This window comes from Papio anubis, chromosome 10, assembly GCF_008728515.1.
Source record: "Papio anubis isolate 15944 chromosome 10, Panubis1.0, whole genome shotgun sequence".
In the NCBI taxonomy this organism is placed as follows: Eukaryota; Metazoa; Chordata; class Mammalia; order Primates; family Cercopithecidae; genus Papio; species Papio anubis.
The window spans coordinates 18,933,934-18,956,210 of record NC_044985.1 but is presented as its reverse complement, the minus strand read 5'-3'; the positions used below and the strand labels follow the sequence as shown (position 1 = coordinate 18,956,210).

The 22,277-nt window shown below is 48.5% G+C and overlaps 1 protein-coding gene across 1 annotated transcript in view; it reads left to right on the top strand.

The window, feature by feature from the left end:
• TMEM163 (transmembrane protein 163) overlaps positions 1 to 22,011 on the top strand; it is a 258,611-nt gene extending 236,600 nt beyond the window's left edge. Inside the window, exons 6-8 of the mRNA XM_017947890.2 lie at positions 11,603 to 11,714; positions 19,610 to 19,751; positions 21,012 to 22,011. Of these exons, the coding sequence (XP_017803379.1) occupies positions 11,603 to 11,714; positions 19,610 to 19,751; positions 21,012 to 21,072 (315 nt within the window). The 3' untranslated portion in view covers positions 21,073 to 22,011. The remainder of the gene's footprint in view (positions 1 to 11,602; positions 11,715 to 19,609; positions 19,752 to 21,011) is intronic.
• Positions 22,012 to 22,277: the final 266 nt, after the last annotated feature.

Here is a 22,277-nt window from a genome sequence, read left to right as displayed (position 1 = left end):
GGTTCCAAACTTCTAAACAATCAGATCTCGCACGAAATAACTTGATAATAATCCCATTATTAAGAGGATGGTGCCAAACCATTCATGAGGAATCTGCCCCCATGATCAAGTCACCTCCCACCAGGCCCCACCTCCAACATTTGGAATCACATTTCAACATGAGATTTGGAGAGGACAAACAGCCAAACCGTCAACAAGCCTGTCCATTCCACATCTTGTGCAGCTTCACCATTCTGTGGGACGGGAGGGACAGAAAAGTGCTATGAGGTCCATGCTCTTCCATTTCAATAGATATGACCTTGGGTTGACAATTCATCACAGACTTCCTTGTTGGTGCTTATCCAATATTTTCTTTCTTGCTCTCTTTTTTAAAAAAATCTTACTTTCTAGGCCTTCATGGTATATTTTCTTATCTGAAGGCTACTATCTTAAAAGCAAAAGCTGTGCTTACTCTTTGCTTCTTGTAAAATACTTCAGCCTATACACTGGTGCTCACTGAATCTTTATTGATGCTCTTGATTGAAGTATTTAGATTGTCCAGAAATTTCCCATTCCACATGGCTATGATATATACTAAACACTCTCATGAAGTCCAGGTTAGCAAACTGACGATTCCTGAAAGGAAGAACTTACCAAATTCCACCCTGCACATCATGTATATACCATGCTGCCTATTCACTCCAACGTGGCACATTTCTCTGCCACAGCTTTTAAACGAACAGATCACACCATGTTACAGTTAGTGGCTTGTGTGTCTAACTCCCTAACTAGGTTGTAAGTTCCTTGAGAGTACAATAGTATCACATTTATGTCAGTCTCCCTAGAAATTCACCCAGAGCCTCCTGCATAGTGGTTCCCAAGTGCTCTGTCAGAGCCAGCAGTGCAACTGACACTGGGCGTGCGCTGGACAACAAATGAGCAACACAACGTTCTCCCTGACATAGAGCTCACAGGCAGATAAGAAAGGGGTGGGTGAGCCAAAGACTACAAGATGCTGCAGCAAGTGCTAAACGTAGGTGTGGTGTGCAGTCTTCAGTGGGCAAAGTGTTCCTACTCAGCCTGGAGAGTCAGACAAGGTTTTCCAGAGAAGTTGATGATAAAGAGGAAATTTGTCGAAGGAATAAACAGAAGGCACTCAACTGGGGTTCACTAAGTTGAATTGAACATGAGGCATGGCAGTGATGATAATCATGTAGAACCCACGCTTCTGCAGGCCATACTACAGGGTCAGTGAGAACACTGATGGGCTGTCAGGAAAAGCTTAATAGAGGATAAAACACTTGAGATGTCTAGAAAAAGAAGTGTTTACCCACATCTATAGGAAGCTCCCGAGACTTAAAAGCCAGCCCTCTGGGTCCATGTTCCACCATTGACCTCTAAGCCTCTGATTTAATCTTCACAGTGATTCTGGTTTGATCTGTGTCCTTTACGTTACATTCCAATAATGGACATTAGGAACATTATGAACATTACAATGTACGTGATCATACCAGCTTACGTGCATAAGCTGAATTATGTAAATGTCAGTAATTATTACCTAGGAATCTCTGAGATAGTATTTTTTTTAAAATTAGTTTTATTGAGATATAATGTACATACAATTCACCCTTTAAGTATACAATTTGATGAGTTTTGACAGATGTGTATTGTTACAGAACTACCACCACAATGAAGATATAGAATATTTCCATCATCCTCAAAACGATCTCTCCTTCCCCTTTGCAGTCATTAATCACCTCCTCTCCCCAGCTAATCTGCTTTCTGTCACTATAGGTTCCCTTTTCTGCAAAGTCATATAAATGAAATCATTCAGTATTTAGTCTCTTGTGTCTATATTCTTTTATTTAGCATAATGCTTTTGAAATGCAGCCCTATTCTTGCTGAACATATCTGTGGTTCATTCTTATTTATTGCTGAGTAATATTCTGTTGTCTGGACAGATCACAATTTGTTCCATTCACCAGTGGTTGGACATTTAGGTTATTTCCAGTTTTTGACTATTATGAAATTAGCAGCTGAGAACATTGATGTGAAGTCTTCATGTGGACATACGCCTTCATTTCTCTTGGAGTAGAATTGCTGAATCCTATGGTAAGTCTGTATTTAATTTCACAAGGAATGGCCATCTCTTTTACAAAATGACTATACCATTTTACATTCTCACCAGCAACATATGAGCGTTCCAGTTGCTCCACATCCTCACATACTTGGTATTATGTGTTTTCTTTTTTTTAATTTTGGTGATTCTAATGAGTATGTAGTGGTCACTTACAGTGGTTTCATGTACTTTTCCCTGTTGACCAATAATGTTGATTATCCTTCCTTGTGCTTATTTGCTGTTGTTACATCTTATATGGTGAAGTGTTCCGATTTTTGCCTTTTTTTTTAAATTGAGTCATCTGTTTTCTTCTTACTGAGATGTAGAAATTATTAAATATTCTGGATACCAGTTCTGTATCAGATATGTTTTACTTTTTTTTTTTCTGTATCATGGCTTGCCTTCATTTTCTTAATAGTCTTTCAAGGAGCAAAAGTTTTAATTTTGATAAAGTCTAACTTATCGCAGTTTTCTTAATGGTTAGTGCTTATTTTTTGTCATAGGAAATAATTTGCCTAACCCAAGTTCATACATAATTTAGTTTTACAGTTTTAGCTTCCCTTTGAGATCTACAGTCCATCTCAAATTAAAATTTATATATAGTGTGAAATAAGGATCAGGATTTATTTCTTTCCATACATATATCCAATTGTTCCAGTGCTGTTAGTTGTAAAGGGTTTACATTTGCCACTGGATTGCTTTTGTGCTTTTGTCTAAAACTAAATGACTACATCTGAGAGTGGGCTGATTTCTAGGCTTTCTATTTTGTTCTGTTGATCTGTCTGTCTGACTTTATGATAGTATCACTTCTTGATTACAATAGCTTTATAATCAGTTTGGAAATGACTTATTTCATAAATCAAATAAGGAGAGGCTTTGTGTAAACCTTTCAAATTTGTTCTTTTTCAAAATCACTTTGGTTATTGTAAGCCCCTTTCATTTACACATACATTTTAAAATCAACTTGTCCATTTTTATTTCTTTAAAAGAGTCTGCTGGGATTTGGCTTAGGGTGGCTTTTGCATCCAGATCAATTTGGGGAGGACTAATGTTTTAATAATAATTGAACATAGTATATCTTTCCATGTACTAAAATCTTTTATCTCCGTAATATTTTGTAGTTTTCAGTGCACAGGTATTACATGTAAAATTTATCACTGAGTATTTAGTATTTTTATACTACTTTAAATAGTGTTTCCAAAAACTCCATATTTCTGGTTAGTGTACAGAAATACAGTTGAGTTTTACTTACTAACTTGGTATGTAGTCTTATTAAACTCATTTATAGTTTTAATAAGTACATTTTCTGTGTGGGAGGGGTGGTAAATTACTGAGGATTTTCAAAATAGAAAATTATGCAGTCTGTAAATAAAAATGGTTTTACTTCTTTCTTTTCTATCTGTATACTGGCTAGTCCCTCCTAATCAGTGTCAAATAGAAGTAATGTAAGTAGATGTCCTTGCCTTTTTCCTGATCTTAGGAGTAACATTCATTTTTTTCACCATTGGTTGATATTAGTTGTAGGTTTTTCCTAGATACCATTTATCATGTTGAGGAAATTCCTCTCTATTCCTAGAGTGCTGAGAAGTCTTTTCCTTCCTCCCTTTTTCTTTCCCTTCTCCATGAGTGGGTAGTGACACATTTGACACATCAAATGCTTTTTCTACTTCTATCGAGATGATTATATGGGCTTTCTTTTTGTTCTGTCAATATGGGAAATTGCTTTGATTGATATCTGAATGTTTAATCAACCTTGTTTCCCCAGGGTAAACCCCATTTGGTCATGTTGTATTATCCTTTTTATATATTGCTGAATTTGTGTGGCTGATACTTCGTTGAGGACTTTTAAGTCTGATTCATGAGAGCTATTGGTCTGTAGTTTTCTTATGATTCTTTTGCTTTTAGTGTCATAGTAATGCTGGCCTCAGAAATAAATTGGGAAGTGTTTCTTCTTTTATCTTTTTTTTCTGAAAGAAATGTTTTAGAATTGGTTATTTCTCCTTTAAATGATTAAATGTTTGGCAGAATTTGCCAATAAAACCATTGGGGCCTGAAGTTTTGTGAGAAAGATTTTCACTACAATTTCAAGGTCTTCAATCGCTACAGGGTTCTTCATGTTATCTACTTCTTGAATGACCTTCGATTTGTCCATTTCTTCTACGTTGTCAAATTTATTGGCATCAAGTTGGTTATATTTCCTTATTAAATTCTTAATAGATCCTGTTGGATCTGTAGTGATGTGCCTTATCTCATTCCTGATATTGATAACATGTGTCCTCTTTTTTCTAGATGAGTTCTGGAGGTTTATCCTATGTTACCGATCTTTATTAAGGTCTTTGGTTTTATTGATTCTTGTCTACTGTTTATCCATTTTCTGTCTCATTGGTTTTTTTTTTTTTTTTTTTGGAGATGGCATTTCACTCTTGTCACCCAGGCTAGAGTACAATGGCGTGATCTTGGGTCACTGCAACCTCCGCCTCCCGGGTTCAAGTGATTCTTCTGCCTCGGCCTCCTGAGTAGCTGGGATTACAGGCATGTACCACCATGCCCAGCTAATTTCGTATTTTTAGTAGAGACAGGGTTTCACCATGTTGGTCAGGCTGGTCTCGAACTCCTGACCTCAACTGATCCACCTGCCTCGGCCTCCCAAAGTGCTGGGATTACAGTTGTGAGCTACCACACCTGGCCTGTCTCATTGATTTCTGCTCATAAGTTTATTATTTCTTTCCTTCTCCTTACTTTGGGATGAATTTGATTTTCTTTTAATTTTTTCTTAAAGGCAAAGCTCAGATCATTGATATTAGGCCTTTTAAACATTTTTAAGTACATTATTTACTATAAAATTTCCTCTAAGCACTGCTTTTGCTGCATACCACTAATTTCAATATACTGTTGTTCTACTTTCTTTCACTTGAAAATATTTTGTAATTTCCCTGGTAATTATTCTTTGATTCATGAGTTTTTAAGAAGTGGGTTGTTTTATTGTTCAGTTTCCAAATACTAGAATATTCTAGATATTATCCTGTTACTGATTTCTAGTTTAATCCCATTGTCAGAGAATATGCCTTGTATGATTCCAGTTTTTTAATTGGTTGATATCTTTTTAATTGCATAGAATGTGATCTACATTAATATTACATATTACATTTAAAAAGAATGTGTGTCCTGCCTTTGTAGGATAGATGTTCCATAAATGTCCGGCAAAGCTGGTCGATCATGTTGTTGAAGTCTTCTGTTTACAGACTTTCTGTTAGTTTGTTCTATCAGTTATGTAAAGTATTATGATCTTCTTCTTTAATTTTGGATTTGTCTGTTATATGTGCCATCATTTGCATGCACGTACAGGTGTAGCACTAAGATAAATTCACATGAGTGGGTGGCTTGCTCAAAGGGGAGATTTGCACTTTTCAGAGAAATTGTCAAATTGTTCTCTGTACAGGTTGGACCATTTTGCACTGCCACCAATCAGAATGGTATGAGAGACTGTTTTCTCATAGCCTTGTGATATTTTTGGTTAGATAAAAAGGGCCTTACTATAGTTTTGGCTTTCATTTATTTTATGAACATTTGAGCCTTTTTCATATGTTTAAAATTTATGTTATTTTTAACTGTCTCTCACATATATCTTTGTCCATTTTCTCTTTGTTGGTCTTTTTCTTCTAGATTTTCATGAGCCCTTTATATAGTAAGGAGATTAACCCTTCGTGACAATGTTTTTTCTAGTTTGTATTTGATCTTTCCCCTGAATATGCTTTAACTTCTGTCTTGTCAAGTATATCAATCTTTTATGGCTTTGAGATGGTCAGAAAAGGTCTTGGCTACTACAAGGTGTTGAAGGAGCTTGCCAGCATGGACAAAATTTATGTGGAGTTTACCTTTAATGTACATTTATACTTGGCTCTGAATGATTGGCAAATTTCCTTAAACCTTTTTGTCGTAATCTTCCATCATTCAGTGAAGACTCAGCTGTGAGAAATCCTAGAGACACAGTACTGGTAACAGCGGGAACTCAATACCTAGCAAGGAAATTGCTGTCACTGTTCTCACGGAGTCCACTGTTTAGGGACATGAGAGATGATCATGAGGCCTTAGATGAGGCAGCCTGGTACAGTTTACAGCTGGGAGCAATTCCAGGTCCTGCCACTAGCAGAGTGACCCTGGGAAAGTCATTTAGCCTCTCTCCAACTGTTTCTGTCAGACGCCCCCTCTGACACTGCTGAGAATTCCGTGGCATGGTAGGTGTGGCTGCACCTTGAGAGAAGTCAATGGCAGTACAGCCTACGCATGTTATGGTTTCTCATCGTCAGCCATGTCTCCATGTCTGCTGTGGCTTCCTGACTCTCCGGAAGGAATCTTCTCAGAAACTTTCTTTTATTAAACTTAGAGACTGTCTTAGCTTGGGGTGCCAAAGACAAATGTCGTCGACTAGGTGGCTTAAACAACAGGAATTTCTTCTTCACAGTTCTGGAGACTGAAGTCCATGATGAATGTGCCAGCAGAGTCAGCATCTGGTGAGGGATCCTTCCTTGGGTTATAGATGGCTGCCTTCTCACTGTGTCCTCATGTGGCCTTTCCTTGGTGCGCATAGGTGGTGGGGAGAAAGATCTTCTGTTTTCTTATAAAGGTACAAGTCTCTTACAAGGGTACTAGTCCCCCCCGCCCCCATGACCTAATCTAACCCTAATTATCTTTCAAAGGCCCCATCTCCAAATATTGTCACATTGGGGTTAGGGCTTCAACATATGAATTTTGTAGGAACACAGACATCTCGTCCATAATAGGGACTGATGTCTTTTTAAACCTAGTTTTATAGGCAGAGTCTCACTCTGTTGCCCAGGCAGGAGTGCAGTGGCACTATTATAGCTCACTGCAGTCTCAACCTCCTGGCCTCAAGTGATCCATCTGCTTCAGCCTCCTGAGTAGCCGGGACTACAAGCATGCGCCACCATGCCTGGCTAATATTTATATTTTTTGTGGAGATCAGGTCTCACTATGTTGCCCAGGCTGGTCTTGAACTCCTGGCTTCAAGTGATCTTCCCACCTCGGCTTCCCAAAGCACTGGGATTCCAGGCATGAGCCACCACGCCCAGCCAGGTACTGATGTCTTGAGCAGGCTGCTGACTGCATCTCTGTGACATTCTGTTCATGCCGACAGTCAACGTGGGAGCCGTGTGGAGAGAGGAGCACATGCACCGCAGGAGAGCCATCTGGGCCTGGGCAGGGAAATCACAGAGCTTTTAGGACATTGAAAGCTGGTTTTGGGAGAGGGGCTTTGGCAGGTCTGTGCCAGCCTGGATCCTTCTTGGGTTCCTCCACAGGGTTCATCTGTTTCTGAGGCAGATCCACTCAGCAGTGGTGACCTGCAGCCTGCAGCTTTGGGTGACACTCAGAGATGGCCTCAGACTCTGTTCTAGAGGGAAAGGTAGTTGCTCTCTCAGAGCCAGTCCTAGGAGCAAAGGGTGACTGGTAGAAATAATCCATGCTCAGAAAAAGCCTGCCTTTTGCATCTCGGCTTCTCTCCATTAAAAAACTTGGCTTCCCAATACTAATGTAGCATTCACTCTGTGCCGGGCCCTGTTTGACCCCATGACACATCCGTAGGAAGTTTTATGGCAGGGTTCAGGCAGAGAAGCAGACCCCTCTAAGTGATGCAGAAGAGGGGTTTGTGGCAGGGATGAGACTTTCCACGTGGTGGTTGCTGGTGCCGACGTCCTGGTAAGGCGGTTGCCTCTGAGTGTGGTGTTGGCCTGAAGTCAGCAGCCGTGCAGTCAGGAAAGAAGGCTGAGCCAGGAGGAGGGGCCAAGGACAAACTGGCGCCCACGAAGATGGCCTGGACCTGTATGTGACCCTCACTGTCTCAGCCTCCATGACATTGGGCATCCTGCAGAAGAAGCGGGCGCCTTTGCCACAGAGCTATATGCACTCCTGGCTCATGACTCAGCGAAGCTGGAGCGGGGGGATGCGGCAGGAGGGGAGAATCCACTGGCCCGGTGCTGCCCTGCTCTCCCCTGGGCGAGTCCACTGGACTCGGACCACTCCGTGGTCCCCTGGAGCCACGGAACGTGTCTGGCTGAACTGCGGCAGCACCCAGCCGCTTCACCACCTTTCACGGCCCATGCAGATGTCTCTGGGAGTCAGCTTCAACTGGGAACCATGGAGGAAGGAAATTCTGGGTAGCGTGGCTGCAGCTGAGCTCTGTGCACGCAGTGTGTGCGGCCACCAGGAGCTCTGCTCGCGCAGTGTGTGCGGCCACCAGGAGCTCTGCGCGCGCAGGGTGTGCGGCCACCATCAGGTGGTCTGTTGTTTTTTCCACTTTCTAGGTAGGACAGTGGAGGGAGGGGTTGAGGGACCTGCCCAGAGTCACACAGCTGGTAAGTGGGGCTCCCGCTTCAGTGCCTTTGAAGCTGCCACCCAGTGGTTCTACTTTTTCGCCCCAGGAAAGCCCACCCCAGTCGTCCAGGAGCTGGACCTCGCGGCCCATCCGGTCCATGGAGTGCTCCCCCGAGATGAAGCCTCCCCGGGGCAGGAAGCTTCCCGCATAGCCCCTTGATAGGCCGCGGTGGAGCTCAGTCCCGGTCTTGTGGAAGTTGAAGTTTCTTTGTTTAACCATGCATACTTACTTCTCGGTGACAAGCTTCCTGTGTCTCTCTTACAAGAATGCTGACCAGGCTTGGCTGGGGCTCACCGTGAGTACCCGATGTGGCCGGCAGGTAGAGGACGTTTGTGTGTGGATCGTGTGTTTCGGTCCCTTAACAACAACTCCTACCTTTTATTGCCAGCGGCTGCCAGGGGCTGTAGGCATCCCACTACCGCTTACAGAGGAGCAACTGAGATCCAAGTGTTGGTTTCCAGTAAGCCGTGGAGTTTAGAGTTGAGCAAAGGCCTGCCTGGCACACTCCTGCCGCTGGGTCGGCCGAGCCCTGGTTCTGAAGCTCCCTTTAGAGATGGAGGAACGGTCACCAAAGCCGTGGGTGGCGTTTCTGGAGCTGCATCTCAGGGTGGGGCAGCACAGCCAGCCCCTGTGCCCCAGGGGCCTAGATGGGGTAAGCACAGATTTTCTCTACCTCTGGAAACTTAGGGAGGAGGGCTTTGCAAACAGAGACGGAATGGAGCCAGAGGGGATTCAGGCGTGGGGTAAGCAAAGTGAGCACTGGGTCTCCAAATCTGAAGCCTCAAAGTTCTTGACTTTCCTAACTGCCTCAGTATCCCGGCCTGTGCTTCCTGAGTCCCGTTAGCACCTGGGGCTGTTGACATGCGATTCTTTGGTTGGGTGTCTTAGTTCTAGCTGTTGTAACTAAACACCACAGACTGGGTGACTCATAAACCACAGACACTTCCATCTCACAGTTCTGGAGGCTGGGAGTCCAAGACAAGATGCCGGCAGATTCAGTGCCTAGTGGGGGCTCTTTTCCTGGTTCATAAGACGGTGGCTTCTCCCTGTGTCCTCACATGTGGAAGGGGCAAGCTGGCTCTCTGGGGCCTCTTTTGTAAGGGCACTCATCCCATTCATGAGGGCTCTGTCCTTGCGACCTAGTCTCCTCCCAGAGGCCCCCCCTCTTCTCATACCATCACCCTGGCGATGAGGTTTCCGTGTGTGAACTTTGGCGGGGACACATACTCAGATGGTAGCATCATGTTCAGTTTATTTTCTGTGGGTGCTATCTCCTGGACTTAGGCTGAGTCCCTGCATGAAGAGAGCTTCCGTCTGGGGCTCCAGACCCCCTCCCACTGTGTCCCCTGCTGTGTAACCTCCGCATAGGAGGGACTGAAGAGTTGTCAAGAGGCCTGGTTTGGGATGGGCCTTACTGGTCATTTGAGGAGGTGAAACTTCAGTGAGGTGATTACTTTAAATCACCTTTTAAATGTGAAAGAATTTTAGGTTAATAGAAGAGTTTTACAGATAGTACAGAGAGTTCCCATATCCCCTGCATCCAGCCTGCCCTGCTGTTAACATGGCACACGGCCGCGGCAAATTCGTCTCTACCGCGGGATGACGGTGCTCGTCACAGAACTCTAGACTCCCTTCTCATGTCCCCAGTTTTCCCACTGATGACCTTTTTCTGTTCGAGGATCCAGTCGGGATGCCATGTTGCATTTAGTTATCAAATCTCCTTCAGTCTCCAGTGTGTGACAGTCTCGGTCGTTCGTCGTGTTTCATGACCTTGACACGTGAGGCGTAGTGGTCGGGTATTTTGTAGCCCGTCCCTCAGTTTGGGTTTGTTTGATGTTGTTTTGCAGTTAAAATGAGGTTATGGATTTGGGGATGGAACACCATGGAGGTAAAGTGCCCTTCTTGTCACATCGTATCGGGGGCCACAGGGTACTAACACAACTTATTAACGGTGATATGAACCTTGATCACTGGGCTGAGGTGGTGTCTGCTTGGGTTCTCCATTAGTAAGCTACTGTTTTTCCCTTTCTATCCTCTCTGTTAGATTTGAGTCTCTAAGTCCAGCCCAAACTCAAGGGCAGGGGATGGGGTGGGGAGTAGCGAAGAGTTTGTGAACATAGGTTGCCAAAACCACCACTGCCATTGACCCAGGTTTTCGGGGAGATGCTTTGACCCTATACAGATAACCTGTTTCCAGTGAAGTGGTTTTTCAAATGGCTTTGTTAAGTGTTGAACATGAAGCAGGCTGTCTCTCTCTTCCCAGGTTCTGACACGAGGTTTGTGAATTTGATTAATAAAATGCGTAGGGAAAAGCCGATTTCTTTGCCTATGTATGATGCTGCATCAGAGTTCTGCTGGCAGGTGCATTTTAATATTGGGAAATCTGAAGGCTGTGTCTCATGGGGGTGACACATGGGAGCTTGAAGCAGAAGAGCTGGATGGGCCCCAATGTCAGGAGATAGTGGTGCTTACTTATTGCATATGGGACTCACTTGTTTGCTTGCAAAAGTAAGGTAACAATTTAGAGGAAGTGTTCAGATAACGTCAGTAGCAGACTATATTTTTAGATGCTATTTTCTCTACCCATGTTTATATGAACTCTCAATTGCCCTGTGTGAATTCAAGGGGAAAAGATATGGTTTTAAGTAGCTCCGGCCATAACTGAGGCAAATTCAGTTGTCTCTGTTGAAGGATTGTTAGGCCAGTGGTGGGTTTATGTGTTCCAGAATTCTCAGTCAACTGCTTGGTGAATTATCTGTGGAAAATTCTATTTAGAAGACGCTGTTCTTAGCATTCTGACCAACTCTGTTATTGATCTATGACTGCTACTCATTTTAGCAGAATAGTGGGAAGGTGAATTTCCTACAGGAAAATAAATACATAATGGTTTTCTAAGTAAATAGAAGTTGGGATTATCTGTTTTTGAGCATCTTTTCCAATTCCTGGTGACACATGACTGAGATGTGAAAGCATGCAGTATACCCCCACCTGGTGGCAGCATACCTGACTGACTACTTGTACTTGGAACAAAGCTTATCTCTAAGGCAAGTGGGTTGGAGATGATCTGCTCCAGCAGGAGGTGAACTGTTGAAATCTGGAACTTTCTCTTGCAGGACGATTTCCTGTTCAGTGTCTCCATTTTAAGTGGGATTCTTTGCAGCATCCTGGCCGTGTTGAAGTTCATGCTGGGGAAGGTTCTGACCAGTAGAGCACTCATCACAGATGGTGAGTAAGGCTAGGATGCCTAATCCCTGGGGGCTGGGCTCACAGTGGAGGAAGATGCTGTTTGGGTCTCTTTTAGTTGCTTCCCTTGCTGGAGAACTCAGTAATTTGGAATCCATTTCTCACTCTCCTACCCGCCTCAAGCTTTTAAATGATTCTCAGAGCTCCCGTATCAGGGCAGATATCTTGTGCCCTGGGAATTTAATAAACTCGTCATAAATCACCTCCACTCTGACCTCCTAGCAGGGAGGCTCGGGGCTCCCCAGCCTCTTAATCATGAAGCACAAAGGGTTTCCTGGAGTCTTGGGTTTTATGTGCGTTGCTCCCCATAAAAAGTAAATGCCTTTTCTGGATTCTATAAATGTTGCCTTTGTGAATTCTCCATGCTTGTTTTTCCTTCCAGCTAGTGGGACGCTCACCTGGGAGTTCAGGTAGCAGTTACCAGGTGCCTGCTCTGGGGAAATGACCTGTGTGTTCTCTGCTTAGAATCTCAACCAGCTAGAAAAGTCTGTGTGTGTCCCTGTGGGACAGGAGGACCTTCTTTTGTGACCTTTGGGATGACAGAGAGAGGGGTGTATGAGTGCAGGAAAAGCACGTTTCAGGCCCCAGACTCGCTGATATCACTGATGGATAGACAAGAAACTTGATAAGCAGCGCCCCTGGACATGTTGCTTTTATTTATTCTTGGGCATGTGCGGAGCCCAGGGGTCAGGGGTAAAGTGGTAGGGGGTCAAAGGGCAAAAGTCTTGTGGGTTGGTGGGTGCACCTGCACAGAATAGAGCAGAAATATGTGGATTCTTTTTTAAAAAGTTTATATATGTGTGTCTGTATATGTATATATGTACACACAAACATGAAAATGTTTTACATGTTATACACACATGTGTGTATGTTCTGTGTGTGTGTGTGTGTGTGTGTGTGTGTATATATATATATTTTAAGATGGGGACTCACCATATTGTTTCCCAGGCTGGTCTCAAACTCCTGAGCTCAGGCAGTCTTCCCACCTCAGCCTCCCAAAGTGCTGGGATTACAGGTGTGAGCTACCGTGCCCGGCTAGATTATTTTTGTAAGAAACACTTCCTTGTCCCAAACTCTCAAGGCTCTTTTGTGTGTGAAGTGTGGAGTGCAGACGTGCATGGTGACAGTGACAGCTGTGGGGCCCTTCTCACCCGCAGGAGGGAGCATGGTGACATGGCGTGGGCTCCTTGTCTGCTGGGTGCAGAGCTGGACTTTGCACAGTGGGCAGGGGTACAGGAAGCCAAAGTGATGTTTCCTCCCTGGGACGGAGCTCTGGCCCAGGAATCCATCCGCAGAGGTGGCAGGACTGTTGGCAGGTGGCGGGACTGTTGGCAGGTGTGTTGGCAGGTCTGGGGGATGAGGGTGGGGGTGTGGGCTGATTGTCCTTGTTGGGGAGCCAGGAGTCCCTGTGCCCACCGCCTGCCCCCACTCCGCCTCCTGAGTCTGCAACATGGTCTCTTGGGGAGGCAAGAGGAGGTCTCCAGCTTTTCACCCATGGCTACCCTCGGAAGAGCATCACGCGTGTGCATGGATGTGCATGGGGTTCCTTTAAACAGGCCTGAAGATGTTGGGGGTTACAGGACCTGACATCCTGACTGCAAAATCTCAGACCCCCGACGCTCATCAGTTGACCACTACCAGGCTGGCAGCACTGAAATTTCTTGGGCTGTTTGTTGAAAACACAGATTCCTGGGCCCACCCCAAAGATTCTGATTCCAGGGGATTGAGTTGGGGCCCGGGAACTGGTGTTTTATGCCAGCGCCCCTATCTATGCGGCACACACCAAGGTTTGGTGCTGCCCCTGTGCCCGCCCCAGGGGCCAAGTACAGCATCTCTCCAGGGAAGGTGGCCCCTGCTGTGTCCAGCACTCCTGCATGCCATGTGACCAGCAGCTCGAGTCCTTCCTCAAGTCGCCCTGCCCAGCAGGCCTGCTGTTGGTTTCTGCCCTTGTGAGACGCTGCCTTGCTCCTTGGGCTGAGGAAGGCTTTAGTCCATATGAAACCAAAGCTATTCAGACGGTAAAAGTGGTTTAAAATGGCGAGCGGATTGACTACCTTGACTGCCTGGCTTGAGACTGCCTCTTTCCTGAGCAGCTTTGAGCAGCACTAAGGCCCCTCATGCGCGGCAGGCAGGCAGGACCCCTTCCCCAAGCTCCAGAGGAAGCCCTAGGTTGCCGCTTCCTGCCAGGCTGGGGGAAGGCGGGATCCTGCTGCCATCAGGTCCCGGGTTTGACGCTGCTGGAGCGTGAAGTTGCAGTAACACCGGATCAGCGGGGTTTCACACTCTGCTAGGTGCTGCGCTGGCTGGGGACGCCAGCTCCGGAGCGAGCCTCCCTTTCCAGTTTCTGCCTTATTGCTGTGAGGCATCCTACCCTGATCCCCAAAACGTGGCTGCAACTCAGCCAAGCAACCCCGCTGCTATAAATAGACAGGTCTTTCTAGCACAGCCGGATCTAAAGAACTTGCAGTTCAGCCTCCTGAGAATGACACAGCATACTGAGACCACAGCCTGGGTTCTGGGGTGTCTGTCACCCACTGAGACATCGTAGAATTATAGGCAGCTTGCATCAAGTTGACCCTAATACATTGTCCTGCAAGACCCGGGTTCATCTGCGTGGCCTTCCCTGTCGGGAGCAGAGCTGGGGTTTGGGGTAGGGAGTTCAGCCACTGGGATTTTTGTAGTCTGCTGCCTTGTGGTCTGCAAAATCAAATGCCTTCCTTGGCCATGGAGCCCTTCTTTCCTTAGGGATGAGTGTAGCCGGGACACCGGGTGGGTTCTGTGTGAGAGCCGAGGGATGAGTGGGCCCTAGCCAGGGGTTTGGGTTGGGACCTCCAGCTGCCTTAGAGGTCCCTTTACAAGGCTCTGAGGGCCACTCTGGCCCAGCCCTGTAGGGATGCAGAGTAGAGGCCTGGCTGGCCTCGGCTTCCCTCAGCCGCGTATGCTGCCCACCTTCCCTTCAATGTCTCCTTACCTAGAACAGGAGGGAAGGGCAGGAAGCCCTAGGGTAGGCAGTGTGGGTCTGAACAGCTTTCTGGGCTCCCGGTGGTGAGTCCACAGCGGGCAGCTCCTCGGCCGATTCCCAGGCAGGCTGTGAAGCCCCTCTGGCTGGCACATCTGTGGGATCTTGATCCACCTCACTGAGGTTGGGGTGCAGGCAGCCTCACTCGCCGGACACCTGGCTGTGGAGCCAGCAGTCAGAGCCCCAGCAGGAGTCCCCGACCCCGCCCTGCCCATGACCCATGGGGCTCGGCCCCCTCCTGGGAACACTGGCTCTGTGACTTGGTGGGTGCTGTTTCCTAACATTGTAGATATTCCAGATACACGATCTCGGTCTAGGCTTCACTGTTCCGGCTTCCAGCGTGTTATATGGTGTTCAGAGGAGAACAACAGTGAGGCTGCTTTTCTCATGAACAACTTCTGACTTTGATTTCGCGCACACAAATCCTCCACACCCATAAGCAGTATTTCCATCATACTTGTGAACCAGGGAGGAGGTCGTTACAAGGAAAAGGCGGGGGGGGGGGTTTGGGTGAAAACTGTCTCACAATCAGGCGAAGAGTGGAGAAGAGCCGTCCTCCAGGCGGAGGGAGTCCGAGTGAGGGAGGGGCACGGGGGGGTCCCTTCCTCACTCAGAAATGGGGGACAGAGCATGGCGGGGCTTGAGGTCTAGGGTGGGATGTGGGATATTTTGTCAAATGTTGAAACAGGTAGGGCGACATGAGTGCTATTTTCTGCGGAGCCCTCTGGTCATCGGTGGTGGGGAGCAGAGTGGAGGGAGCTGGGAGCTGAGCAGGGGGAGGCCTGGGGAGAGGAAGGGATGGCAGCTCGGATGGGGTGAGGGAGAGGGTTTGGGAAGTGGTGGGGTAGGTATAGAATGAGCAGCGCGGGGATGAATCTGCTGAGTGGGTTTGATGAGAGCAGAGGCAGTGCCCCTCCCCCGAGCCTGTTCCCAGGAGGCCCTGTGCTCTGTGGCCCTGCCGTCCCCTGCTAGGTGGGTGTGTTGCTGGCAAAACATGCAGGAGGAATTATAGCCTCCTGCTAATTGTACTGTCTGGGATCTGGGCTTCTTCCATTCATTGATTAGCAGAACTAGGGAGCGATCTGTATTTATCTTCTCTCTGTTCTTTCCTCACTTTTGAAGGTGGGTGGGCAGGATGGGGTCAGGGAGCCATGGCTGTTGTGAACCTTGGGGGTTCCCTGTGGCTGCCAGCCAGGCTGCGGCACAGCCAAGCATCCCCTCTGTGGGAGAGGGCGGCCTCCCCTGTCACCTGGCGGCGGCTGGGTCCCAAGCTGGAGCCAGGCTGAAGTGGGCCAGGCTGATGCTGCTGGCTCCCTTTGTCGCTGGGGTGTCCTTATAGCTGGGAGGCAGCTCTTTGGGGAAAGGGACAGCAGGGTGTGGTCGATGGAGACCCTGTGCGGTGCAGTGAATCTGGTCTCATCTGGTTTGTGGCTTTGGATGTTGTCATTCATGGGTTTGTTGCTATTGGGACTGGGCTGAAGCTTGCTGTGTATTAGGGTAATGTGATTTCGTACAACAAACACATACTACAAATCAGACAGGAAGAGCATGAGAGGGCACCAGGGGAGCGCTCTGGATGAGGGGCACAGCTTCAGTCCTGTGGGAACAGCTGGGGCGAATCCGGAAGCCCCTCTGAAACAGGGGCCTGCTCTCTTCTCCGGCTCACATCCAGTTCTCAAATACCCCATCTATGACAATCTTTCAAGCACACAAGAAACTTTTAAATTAGAATATTCTGTGTACAATGAATGTGTTTAACGACACAGATCCTGATCCAGTTGGCAAAGCCAGACTGGTGGAGCTCTAATCAGGATGGCCTTAGCCATCATTTTGTGCCATTGTATGCTCCTAAACTGATAACAGCATTTCTTCATTAGAGCGGATCTGTGGTTGCAACTGTGGGGACAGGGCCAAGTTTGTGGGGCTGGCACTGCAGAGGGGAGTGACAGCAGGGCCTGCCTGCTGCGCTGGTGGGGGCTGGGGGCTCAGAGCTCTTCATGTGGAATGACGGACTGGGAAGGTCCTGACATTTGGAGCAAAGGTGGTGGGTGGCCACGGACTCGGTCCCTATTCTCTGTGTGCTTGATCCAGCATCCTCAGGCAGACTCTCAAGAAATGAAGCTGAAATGAGTCAAGCTCTGTCATCACAAAAGGTGAGCCGAGCCGGGCAGGGCAGAGTCTCCTCCTAGAAGATGCAGCGAACAGGTGACCCTGCCACCAGCCTCTCAGCTGTGGGGCATCAGGGAGCACCTGGCGGACCTGTTGTCAGGAAGGGCAAGCTGGGCCGGCTTTGGTGCTGGCTGGCAGAGCGGGTGACTTGGTGGAGCTGAGTGGACATCTAGTGGCTGTCTGGGGAACCTCACGCTTTTGCCTCTTTGAGCAGCACCTGGCTTGGGCTTCCTTCTCCTGGGGTGACTGTCTGCGGAAACCGGGCAGGGGTGGCGCTCAGGCTGGGCCCTTGCCTGCCTGCCTACTTCCTCCTTCATGTGGTCACTTGTTCATGCAGTGGTCATTTGCACCCCTGATGAATGCCGGGCCCTGTCCTGGGACTTCGAATACTGCAAGGAGAGACCAAGTTCCTGTCCTTAAGCTTAGGTTTCCAGTGAGAAGAGTGGGGCGGTTAAAATGGCAAAGCTAGCCTGTTAGCTGGAGGCAGAAGGGAGTGGTGGGTGGAGGGGAGGAAGTTTAGGGGCTGGGGGCTGAGGACAGGGCTGGGAGGGAGGCCCTGGGCGACGGTGACAAGCCCAGTGGCCCTGAGGGGCGGGCAGGGTGGCTGTCGCAGGGTCGTGTGGCTGGATGTGAGGGGTCTGGTGCGATTTGATCCCCTGATGGGGGCTTTCCTGCAGGAGATTTTGGCTGCTGCTCACTGACAGAGGGTCCCTCTGGCTGTGGCGGGGTCCAGGGAGGACCACAGGTGGCCGGGGCAGAGCAGGGATCAGCAGGGAGAGTGAGAATGAGTTGGGGGAGTAACATCTGGCGAGGGGCAGGTTGGTGGTGTAAGGGAAGACGGGCTCCTAGAATCTCGGCCTCTGGAGCTGGTGGCCCCATCTACGGAGCATGCGGCAGAGGACGAGGCGGTGCTCAGGGCTCTGTTGTGGATGTGGTCAGTCTGAGATGCTTCCGTGAGGAGCCTGTGCCTGAGGTCAAAGGTCAGGACAAAAGCTGGGAATTGAGGGGAGCAGGGCTTATGGATTGGCAGAGGGCCAGCTCAGAGGACGGAGCCTGGGACACTCGGGGACGCAGGGGAGGACCCAGCAAAGGGGACAGGAAGAGCCCCAGGGGGGTGTGAGGCTGGGGATGTGACCCCCACTGAAAAAGGGGCCTGTCACCACTGCAGGTAGCAGGATGAGGATGACTTTGACTTCGGGAAGGGCTAGGGGAGGAGGGAATCTGGGCAGAGGTGTGGGTGTGGAGGCAGCGGGCAGACTCTTCTGTGGGTTTTGTGAAGGCCAGTGGGAGATGGGGGAGGCGTGGGGTCCAAGAAGAGTTCAATGGGGATGGGAAGGTGGGTTAATTCCAGTAGGAACAATCCGATCCAATCTGGGAAGGAGGAAGGGAGGAGCATCGCAAGAACCAAGCCCTTTGAGGTGGGCAAGGGAGCAGGGCACTGTAGGAACAGTTACAGGTGGGTAGTGGATGTGGTGTGGGGAATATGAGGTATCTTTGACCAAACCTAGGCGTCCTGAGCACGGGGGAGAGAAGGGCATACTGCCAAGTGCGTCGCAGGGCACAGGCCAGTCCCTGGGGTGCCCTTGCAGGCCCGCGGTTTATCCTTCCTTCCTGTGAGCGGCCATTGCATCTCCGCCTTGGATCCTGAGTAGACAGATTTGCTCAGGTCACCCCTGCCCGGCAATCTTCCTCTGCCCCGGGGGAAGCCCAGCCTGGCGTGGAATGTTACGGGTCCGCACAAATCTACTGGCAGGGCCTCCTTGGGCAGCGTGGACCTGGAGCTTCTTTTGGGGCCACCAGTGTGTTGGGGCAGGGGAGGAGCTGGTGTCCTTCACGGGGAGACCCTAGAAGCCACCCTAAGCCATTCCCTTCCTGTGTGGCCTTTGACAGCTCTGGTAAAGTAGAAGCAAGCTGGGAGCCCCAGTGGGCTGCTGTGTGGAAAGAGATGGCAGTCGCTCTCTAGTAGCTCCAGTTCTGTTTTTATGGCCATTTCTCCAACCATGTAGCCAATATTTTGCAAAAAACTTAGCATAATACACTTTCCATTTCTCTTCTGGAGGGAAAGGAAAAAACCTCAGGTTACTTAGAGGAGACTCGGGAGGGAAAGGATGCAGGTTTGGGTAGATCCCAGTCCTTCTCAATCCTGATAACCCCCATCAATATATTTAACCTCATTCTTAGTTTTCTCATCGGAAAACAGGGATGATGATGATAATGTGACGTCACACGATTGAGCAGGTTTATAGGTAACTGCACATCCTGAACGCCCAACTCGGAATCTGGCCCAGCAGACACTCAGATATGAGTCCCCAAGTATTTGAATGTCTACTGTGAGCCCGGAACTGTCCTGGGGACTGTGGACTCAACAGAAAACCACACCCCTGCCTCTAGGAGGTTTGCGTTCTCGCGGGCATGGGCGAGACCAGCTATAAACCACACACGGCATCAGTGCCCGGAAGAGAAATAAAGCAGGTACAGGATGATGGGGGTGACGGCTCTATTCTGGGAGGTATCTGGTGACATTTGAGCAGAGACTTGATGGGCCCAGGTGGTGGCTATCACTCGTGAGACCTTTGGGCACCGTACCTTCCAGCACATGCTCCAGTTATGTGGAGACAGGACTGGCATTTGGGTAATTTTCTGGGATTGCTTGGCACTGCCATCTAGCCTCTCTCTGCTTCCTTTGCAGGGTTTAACTCCCTTGTGGGCGGCGTGATGGGCTTCTCCATTCTTCTGAGTGCCGAAGTGTTCAAGCATGACTCGGCGGTCTGGTACCTGGACGGCAGCATAGGCGTTCTGATCGGCCTCACCATATTTGCCTATGGGGTCAAGTAGGTTCTTGTGCTTTCCTCTTTGCTTTCCTGGCAGCTAGGAGTGCCCCTTCTCCACCACCTTCCCCAGTCAGGAAATGACAGAAGGCTTCTGAAGTTCACGTTTTATACCCGTGCCCCTCCTGAGCCTGACCAGTGTCAGGTGACTGGAAAAGCACCCAGCAGGGGTCAGATATCCTTGGGGTTGGCACAGAAGTGAGGCAAGGACAAGAGATATCAGGCCTTTAAGCCACAAAGGCACTCCTTGACTTCTGTCTGATGCCTTTAGGACTCTTTGTGTCCTGACATCTGTGCTCCTTCCTCTCTCACAGTCTTCACGATGCCCCAGGGAAGCACCTCTGTGTGGTTTCCTCATACGGGGAGCCCCTCCTGCCACAAGTGGGGGGATGTGACAGTGTGCTGGCCAGAGGCTGCTTCCCTAGCCTTAGAGAACTTCTTGCAAAAGGGGACTAGTCAGTGCAGAAAGGCCCTGCTGGCATCACTGACACGGGCTTCAGCACCCAGGCTGGAGCTAGCCTTTCAGAGAACCATTTCTAAAGGGTGCTGTGCTTTTAAATGTTAAAATGCTTCCATCGCTCAAGGAAAGGTCGGATGGCTATCATCAAAAAGAGGGACAACTGCCAGCGTCGGTGAGGACGTGGCGGAAGTGGAGCCCTCCTCCATGGCTGTGGGAATGGACCATGGTGCTGCCAGAACTCGGAGTTACCGTTTGCCCCAGCACTTCCAGTCCTTGGTATACACTGCAGGAGGATGGAAACAAACCTCCACACTGAAAGTTGTCCAGGAAATTCACAGCAGTGTTATTCACAATAGGCAAAATGCAGAAACAACCCACTTGTCCATTAACAGATGAATGGATAAATGTGGTAGATCTATGCAGCAGACTCTCATTCAGCCCCCAAGAAGGAATGAAGTGCTGTTATACTCGCTCCAACATAGATGAACCTCAAATGTTATGAAGGAAGTCACAAAAGGTCACATGTTGTGTGATTGTTTATATAAAATATCAATAGGCAAATCCATAGAGGCCGGAAGGAGGGTACGGCTCGTCAGCGTGGGGAGGAGGGGGAGTGAATGCTACAGGGGGCATGGGGTTTCTGAGATAACACAAATTGACGAATATACTAAAAACCACCCAGTCACATAGGGTGAACTTTATGGTATGTGAATTATCTCAGAAAAAAGAAAATGAAAATATGCTGCCCCAAGCTCTCCAGCCCCATGCCGTGGAGGTGACCTTGTCTGTCTTCATCTTTGCAGACTCCTCATCGACATGGTGCCGAGGGTGAGGCAGACACGTCACTACGAGATGTTTGAGTGAAGGGGGCCAGCGTCCGCATGAGACCGAGATGAGAAGTTTCCACATAGGCAAAGGGTGCCAATATTTAACTGAACATCTGGTTTCTTTTTGGAAGTTTTCTTTCACATGGTTTGTCATTACAAGACAAGGTCTGCCCAGCCAGGTGGATCTACCTTGCCCCCATCACCTGCCGCCCCCATCAAACATGTTAGGACAATGCCCATGGGGGGACCTGCTTCCCCGTCTCCAGCTGGGACTGGCGTTTTCAATTCTCTGGAGTGTGATGGTTTTCACGGGTAGGATGAGACCTTTGGCAGAGAGGTCTCCGGTGGTGCTCTGAGCCTGCGCTGCATAGGACTGAGCAGACCCACCTCCTCCAGCTTGGGTGGCCCCGCCACTCCTGGTTCCAAGTATCTCCTCTCCTGGCAGGTCTTAAGGGAAGATTGTACCCCTCACCCTTTACATACCCAGAATCATCAGTATGTCACTTCCTAATTTCTATCAGTGTATCTCATTAGTTTCATACTGTTTTACTAATCTTAAATCTAAACAGATTTGCTCAAAAGGAGACCATTCTATTTTTTAAAGTACTTAGTGATATACGTATAAGCTTTGCATGGACGAATTAAATAAGCACATGACCCTTTCTTGTACATTCAGAACCTGAACATCCATGTGAAAACTGGATCCATTTTTGAGAGATGTGAAAGTTTATTTGTAATAAATAGAATCTATCCGTATATGCATATATCTATATGCTGTGTTAAGTGGTAATGGTACATTACAGTCTGTGGAGATGGTTCGCTCCCTCTGTAAGGAACAAGACGTTCTCAGCTGATGTCACGGTAGGTTTAGATTCTGTAGTGTTCCCCAACCTGTACCGTTCTGTACCTCTCACACCACTGCTTGCCCAGGCAGTAGTGGCTGACCAATAAAGACCTTTACCTGTTTTGTATGGCACGGGAAGGCAATCTTTGGGAGTTGTCACCATGCGGCACCAACACATGGGGAGGTTTTCCACTGTGGCTGAAGGATGTGGGAGGGGGCGCTTGTGCCTAGGGGGACTGAGCGTGGAGACCCTGATGGACTGTGGTGCAGGCTGCCCTCTCTGACCACTCAGGTAGGGGCCGCACACTCACCTGGCACCTGGAGCTGAGGGACAGCTGCGCCCAGGCCTTGTTCCAGCTGTGGGGTCCTGTCGGCCCTCCATGCTGGTGAAGGGAAGG